This window comes from Macaca thibetana, chromosome 14 (genome assembly GCF_024542745.1).
Source record: "Macaca thibetana thibetana isolate TM-01 chromosome 14, ASM2454274v1, whole genome shotgun sequence".
Classification (NCBI taxonomy): Eukaryota; Metazoa; Chordata; class Mammalia; order Primates; family Cercopithecidae; genus Macaca; species Macaca thibetana.
Genome location: NC_065591.1, coordinates 86,431,231 through 86,439,030, shown reverse-complemented (window position 1 = coordinate 86,439,030; position 7,800 = coordinate 86,431,231). Strand labels below are relative to the sequence as shown.

Sequence of the window (7,800 nt, the reverse complement as noted above, 5' to 3'; positions counted from 1 at the left end):
ACATGGAGGGCATCACATCAGAGCACTTAGTAAAATAAACTGGACTGAGAGAAAGGAGTATACTGCTTATGCCCTTGGAGATGATTCCTCAGAATAAAGTGGAAAAGACAGGCAAGAAAGAACAAGAGGACAAGCTGAATGGACTTGGTGCAACACAGAAGAGACAAAGCCATCACATTCCAATTACCACTCTAGAACTAGTGAACTTACAGAAACTGCCCCAAGCCAAGAAATATCCCACGGGTGAGCACTGAACACATTAGTGCACGGAGGATATACATTATAAACAAGGAGTCATTTTCCATCTCATGATTTTAATCAGTTTGTCAAAAAATCTGAACATGTGTACATAAACATTTGATTTGTTAAAATAATCTATAGCATAGAAATCCCTGAGACACATTAAAAAATGACATCTTGACATGTATTCAATGCAAGTATTCACCAAACTAAATACCAAGGACTTGGCTCCTTTCCCTGATATCTGAGGCATATAATGCTTTAAAAAAATATATAGTATACTATATATGTAATTTACATCTTTGAAGCTAAATCATATTTTCTTTCTCTGATTCCTGGTTTTCTACCAGTTTACTGCTCCTGCATATTGTCAGTTCCAGACTGTAAGGAAGCCACATTGGAAAGCAGATTAGCACTTTCAACCTTAGGGTGCCAGTTAGTAGAATGACAGCAAGTGGAACTAGGAGGTCCCAAGAGATGATTTTGTCTAACCCATTCATTTTGCAGTTCAGGTGACAGAGGCTCAAAGGGGTTGTGATTTGCACAAGCCTGGCTGGTTCTGCCACTGCGACTGTAATCTTACGCACGTCCTTCAGTGGGCCTGGACCTTGGCTCCTTCCCCGGTAAAATGGACTGATGGTAATCACAGCGAATATTTTCCAGGTGCTTCCTACATGCCAGGCACTATCCTGAGTACTTCAAGTGTCTAATCTATCCTCTCAACACCTCCATAAATTATATATGCAAAGTGTGAAATATTTACTCTCTGGAAAAACGTTTGCCAATCCCTGGTTTAGATCCTTGAAAATTTAGAACATCTTATAATTAGATAGCACTTTACAATATACAAAGCACGTTGGCATACATCATCAATCTTTGTGTTGTAGGGGGATGGGCATTCATGCATTATAAAGGAGAAAGCTGAAACTCAAAGAGTTTAAATAACTTGCTTCATCAAGGCCACAGAGTCACATACCCAGGTTCTGACTCCAAACTGCACGCTCTTTACGTGAAACCCCCCTCTCTCCCCTGAATTACTGCTAGGGAAAGACTTGGAAACTGGAAAGAACTTGTGAATACTGAAAGCAAGTCAGACTGTCTCCTGATACAAATGTCATTCCAGGTGCATTCATGTAATTAGAGTCATCAAGTACTAAAAATACTAAATTTGTCATAAATTTGAGGGAAAAGCCTTAAAGTAGGATATGACAATCATAGGAAAGGCATTCTGAAATACATACAGTGCACTGATATGCATTTTTCTTAAGGTATGTTAGAGCTGAACCTACTCAATTTAATATATGCAAAATAAAATGAGCAATTGCCACATTTATCTTACTCTCTGATGAGATTAGTGTTAACACATTTTTCCATATTAACAACGTGTATGTGAGTAAAAATGCAATGGCTGGGCACGCTGGCTCACACCTGTAATCCCAGCACTTTGAGAGGCTGAGGCAGGCAGATCACAAGGTCAAGAGTTTAAGACCAGCCTGCCCAACATGGTAAAACTCAGTCTCTACTAAAAATACAAAAAATTGGCTGGGCATGGTGGCGAGTGCCTGTAGTCTCAGCTGCTCGGGAGGCTGAGGCAAGAGAATCGCTTGAACCCAGGAGGCGGAGGTTGCAGTGAGCCGAGATCATGCCACTGCACTCCAGCCAGGGTGACAGTGAGAGACTCCGTCTCAAAAAAAAATAAATAAATAAAATGCAATTATACCTTCCTCATGCTAAATATTCCATAAATAATATGGTTAGTTCTAAATGGACTTAATACTAAAAAAATTGGTGAAATAAATGATACTAATTTAACTATAGAGCTTGACAAAAACAAACAAACAAAATATATTCAAAGAAAGCCTAGGTGCTTCTTCCTAGTTTGCAAGTCCAGCTTAATCTAAATGGTAATCATGATTCTTGAAATATGGCTTAGCTTTAGGGACTCATTTAAAATACATGATATGAGGCACCATCCTTTTTATTTTAGATTTATTGTACAACATACCTTGAGATATAATTTTAGACCTATAAATGGTAAGAGGATATCCTGAAATCAATGCAAGCAAAGAAGGAAGATATAAAATCATCAGTTGGGTGCCTGCTATATTAGGTACTTTCACTTCCTAAAGTGCTCAAAAGGAGCTTGTGAAGTATTTTCCTCAGTCATTTTACAGATGAGGAAGCTGAGGCTCAGGGCTACTACGAATTTACCCAATGTCACATAGCTGGAATTCAAATCTAAACTACATTACCTTCAAAACCTGAACTCTTTCCCACTGCCCCATGTAGAATCCCAGGAATATCAAGATCACTGACTGTTATCTCATAAAAACTCATTTTAAGAACTGAACTTTTATCTTTATTCGGTGGCTGGCACTTTGTAATTGTAATTCTGCCCTCACTATAAAACTTCAATGGGGACATTTTCTCCAAAGCTTTTCATTTCTTCTCTCAAGAAAGTGAACTGAAGCACCTAGATTTAAGTGAATTTTTCAAGTATGTCTGCAAAAACATGTACAGAGAGGTAAAACTTGCTTTTTGATTCAGTTAATTGCACTAATCAAATGCAAAATGACTATTTACAGCAGAACTCTGTATAAAACTAGTTAATCTTGACCCTATCCACAATAATTAGTCACTGAGGGTCCTTATTCTAATAAGTGGAAGAGAAAACTCCCATTATTTCAGGCTTTAAGTCAACTAGCTTTCTCATATTGATTTATGGTATCATTAAGACTGTCACAGTAATCAAACAGGTTCTGCCAATTGTTTTATCAGTCACGTTTACTTTTTGGAAGTGACAGATAATAAGCGCCCTAAAGAGAAGGACTTTGCCTTGTATAATTCTCTGTCTTCCCTAGGGCCTCAAGCTCAGTGTTTGGCACAGAGTAGTTATGTAGTGGCACCTGCTGAATATGCTGCTTACTCAGTAACTTTGTCAAATCAATGCACGTATGTTCAAGATTGGTTCCACAGCACAGTCCCAAGGGCACTGGAAATGTGAGGATATGCTATACCACTACGTTGACTACGAGGGGAACCTGCTGGCACCAGGGAGAAGTGCAGATTTAGCCTTTAACAAGAGACAAGAGTAAGTTAATAGTAGGCACTAATGGAGCTCCGAGGATCTAAACATTTAACTAAAAACTGACAGAGATAAAACTGCCACTAACAGACATCATGAAACTTTTTTTTCTTTTATATGATTGCATAATGTAGTGCAATACCTTTCATTGTTCTGCAGAGGGTAATGCCAGCACTCCTGCAGGACTGGCATTACAGTTTAAATTTCAGGTCCGGTAAAGACATGAAATAAATAATTGTGTGGAACTGACACCGTGGCTTCCTTCTCTTCTGTCTGTAAACACAGACTGGTTTTCTGGGAAGAGGGAAGAAGGTTGCTTCTGCTTTATTTTCACATCTGTAATTTTAATATGCCTTTAAAAAATCCAGGTTATGGAAAAACAGAAAGACAGAAGAAACATTAGGAGATGCTTATTCACATTGTAAAGGGATAAATTCTCCATAGGGTTTCATTAAATACTGAACTCCCCTAAGTCAGTGAATTTGGGATTTGATTTAAATGCAGCTTTTCAGGAATACATTTCTTATGTAAAGTGAGGTGCACCCATGTATTCATCTTAACTCTCCTCCAAGGACAATCCTGCTTCCATTCACAGGACGGGAACAGATAGTACTTATTAAAGAAGTCAGCGGCCCCTCTTGGACGGCTCTCCTCACCTTTCTCAGGAGCCAAGGCTGTGAGGAATCCAAACAACAAAGACCCACCTGCAGCCACAGTCCTTCCACTCTCCACCAACAAGGCTCCTTCTACAACCAGAAATTTGCTTCACCTCGGTCCAGAAAAATGTGAATCGGGAACAGTGTGTATGAGATTTGGAGGCTGCACGGGCCACAAATCCGGCCTATGGCAGACGGGGAAAATTCAGAGAAACCGCCTCAACGGCTTCTCGCAGCTAAGCTATTTCATTTCTGCACTGGTTACAAGGTGAAGAAGAGCCCCCCCCTTCACCCCTAAACAATGATGCTCATCAACAGCAAAGGGGGCCCAATTGCTAGCTGTGCAAAAAATATGGAAACCGGGCCCCCATCTCTGTGCCGAGTAACATTCATTGGTAAAATCGCCTTTTTCCCATAGAGCAAAAATAGGTGTTTGAAGAACTTACTCCCACGATTCGGCAGTCAAGGAGATGCACAGTAGAGGACCAAAAGGTAACAACTTGGCCTCCCCTGGGTCACTTCCAGGGGAGGGCGGCTTCACCGCTCAAACCAGCTGGCCAAGTTGCGTATGCTCTTGGGCCGGTCCCCAGCCCTCTGGACAGCCTGGCAGACCCGGCACCAAGGCTCGTCCCAGAAGGAGGTGATGTGGACAGCGTACCTCCGGCGCCAGTGGAAGTAGCGGCGATAGACCGCGGGGTTGCGGTCTAGGAAAAGCAGGTACGAGGCCAGGGAGGAGGCACTTGGGAAGTCGTCCACATGGATGAAGGCGCCGCGGGGCATGAAGCGCTCATAGTTGGCACGGTCGGGGCCCAGCACCACCGGCACTGCCCCAGCGAGCAACGAGTTGCGCCAGAGCTTCTCGGTGATATAATCCAGGTGCTGCGAGTTCTCGAAAGCCAGGTAGAACTTGTAGCGGGCCACTGTGTGCAGGAGCCCAATTTCGGGCACCGGCTGCCCGGGCCCGCCCCGGCCGAACACGTCCACGGCCACGTGTTGGCTCAGCTGGTGGTAGTAGCGAACCCGGGCCTGGCGCTCGTCCCAGTGGCTCACCACCCATGCCACCAGCCCCTGTTTCCGGGACAGTGGCGGGGCCAGGCCTGACGGCTGGTCGCCGGGGTGGCTCCTGGGGTAGAGGTAGCCATAAGGCACGAAGATGTCCGAGTCTGCCCTGTAGGAGAGCGTCCAGTTGAAGAGGTTACTTGCTAGGCTTCGCAGCCCTGGGGAGTGCGAGGGCGACTCGAAGTTCATCCAAACCCAGCGCTGGCCTGGGGGCCTGGGGCTGGAGGTCGCCAGGGCTTCTGCCGCCGCCGCTGCCTCCTCGTCGTCCAACACTCGCAGTTCCACCTCCTCGGCACTGCGCGCCTGGACGCCCCAGGGCGGGGGCCAGTCGGGGGGTCCCTTCACAAGGTCGCGGTGGTGGAAAAGCACGGCCTGAGCCTCTCCGTAGGACGCGCGGTCGGTGAGTAGGCGGCAGCCGCTAATGTTGAAGCGCAGCCGGCAGTCGGGGGGCGGCCTCGCGACGTTGCCGCGCCCCCCGAAGGGCTCCCACCACAGCAGCACGCCCACCGGTCGCGGCGGGGTTGGCGACGCCCAGGGCAGAGGCGGCAGCTGCCCCCAGCAGGCATAGGTGATCAGCGCCGTACACGTCAAGCCGGCGGCCGCCAGCGCCCAGACGGTCCATGGCAGCCGCCGGCCTCGGCGCCACCCGCGCCGCCCGCCCGCCGCCGCCGCCGCCGGTGAACCCCACGGCGCCCCCATGGCGAGAACGGGCTGAGCTGCCTCCGCTCGCCACGCGTCCGTAGGCGTGGAGGAGCGGCACCGGCTCTCATGCTGCAGCTGCGACTCCAGCCGTCGCTGTAGCTCGCCGCTGACCCGGGAATGGAAGGGGGCGGTCCCGGAATCCAAAGGCCGCAGGCCCAGCCCTGCTCCTCCCAAGTGCCGGGCGGGGCGAGCCGCCAGGGCAAGGTGAGCTGGCCAGGACGCCCAACCGGGCGCCGCCCGTCCCTTCCCTCCACTGCGCCCGGGGCCCAGCCAGCCCGACCAGGCCCCGAGAGCCTCCTGCGGCGCCTCCGCCCACTCCTTCTCCCAGCCCGCGCCCGAGGGCTCCCGGGCCGCGCCCCACAGGCGCCTCATCCACTACTCCTATTCTCTCTCAGCTGATCTGCTTTCCCTCTGCGCGCGCCCACCGCCCCGCGCCTCGCTCACGGTGGCCCGAACCCTCTTCCAGAGGGAAGGCCCGGTTCATCCCTGGGAAGGTACAGGGGGCTCAAGACCTTCCAAAGCAGCTGCCGCGCAGGAGCAGAAGCTGGAACAGACGGAAGGCGGACCCGGCGCCGCAGGACGGAGAATCCGCGTCGGCTTCCTGCCGTTGGGCCTAGCCACCCGCCAGCGACGCCCGCCGGAGGGAGGGTTTGAGGGAGGGAGGGAGTCCAGAGGCCGGTTGAACGTACGAGCAGAGGCTCGGCCACCGCGTCCGTGGCCAGGACCTCGTGGCCCGCTGAGATGGGCGGATTGTGGAGGCAGCCCCCAGCGGCACGGCCTTCAGAGTCTGTGCATTTCGTGAAACTTGTTTTCAATGTGAGTGCTCATAAGAACATTCCCTTTGCCTGCCAGCCTAGTAAAGGATAGAACAAAATGTTTTCTTAGCAATCAAAACATGTTCTTTCCTTTGGTTCCCTAACAAATAGGTTTGACTTACCGGCTCATAGTAGTATTGCTTGTACCAAGACGCACAGGACTCATAAACCAAAGATGAAGATGTGGCCCCCCGAGGCCCTTGTCGTCAAGGAATTTATTGTCCGTTCAGTGAGATGAATGAATGAACATCACTATTAATGTTACCAAGCACTTAAACAATGTCTGCACCCATGAAAGTTACGTAAAATACTTTGGATGATAAAATGATGACGAAGATAAATATTCGAGCACCCAAGTTAAGGGTATGAAGGCAGTATTGCACTGGCCTCTTCTACTTTATTAGTGAGGCGACACTGGAGACATCTACGTCTACTGTCACTTGAGACATTTTTTACCTACCGGTTGAATTTGAATTTCTGGGTTTTGGCTTTGGTTTATGATATTCAACTTTTATTCAGGGGATTTCCAAATAGATCAGGGGTGGGACTGCTGACCTAAAGAGAGGAGGCAGTTTTGAGAGAAGTTTTAGTGGATCACAACTGTGCATCAGTGGAGTCCCACTGATATTAGGGGAGAAATGGACAGTGCTGGGAATGGGGCAATCCTGCCAGGTGTTTTTGATGTTATGCCTACAGAAAATAAATTTGGGTTAGCCATATGAATTTATTACTAAGAATGTTTTCATTAAAAATCAAGTATAGGCCGGGCGCGGTGTCTCACGCCTATAAACCCAGCACCTTGGGAGGCCGAGGCGGGAGGATCCCGAGGTCAGGAGATCGAGACCATCCTCGCTAACATGGTGAAACCCCGTCTCTACCAAAAATACAAAAAATTAGCCGGATGTGGTGGCGGGCGCCTGTAGTCCCAGCTACTCGGGAAGCTGAGGCAGGAAAATGACGTCAACCCCGGAAGCAGAGCTTGCAGTGAGCTGAGATCGCGCCACTGCACTCCAGCAGCCTGGGCAACAAAGCGAGACTCCATCTCAAAAAAAAAAAAATCAAGTATACAGCGTAAAAGCTTCTATAAAAGTGGCTTCAGGCCGGGCGCGGTGGCTCAAGCCTGTAATCCCAGCACTTTGGGAGGCCGAGACGGGCGGATCACGACGTCAGGAGATCGAGACCATCCTGGCTAACACAGTGAAACCCCGTCTCTACTAAAAATACAAAAACTTAGCCGGGCGAG

General features: G+C 48.6%; 1 protein-coding gene across 1 annotated transcript; it reads right to left on the bottom strand.

Moving 5' to 3' along the window:
• Positions 1 to 294: 294 nt before the first annotated feature.
• On the bottom strand, positions 295 to 6,327 carry FUT4 (fucosyltransferase 4). The gene has a single exon (XM_050758885.1). It carries the CDS (start codon positions 6,112 to 6,114, stop codon positions 4,519 to 4,521), a length of 1,596 nt encoding a protein of 531 aa, XP_050614842.1. The 5' UTR covers positions 6,115 to 6,327; the 3' UTR covers positions 295 to 4,518.
• Between the last annotated feature and the right edge of the window lie 1,473 nt (positions 6,328 to 7,800).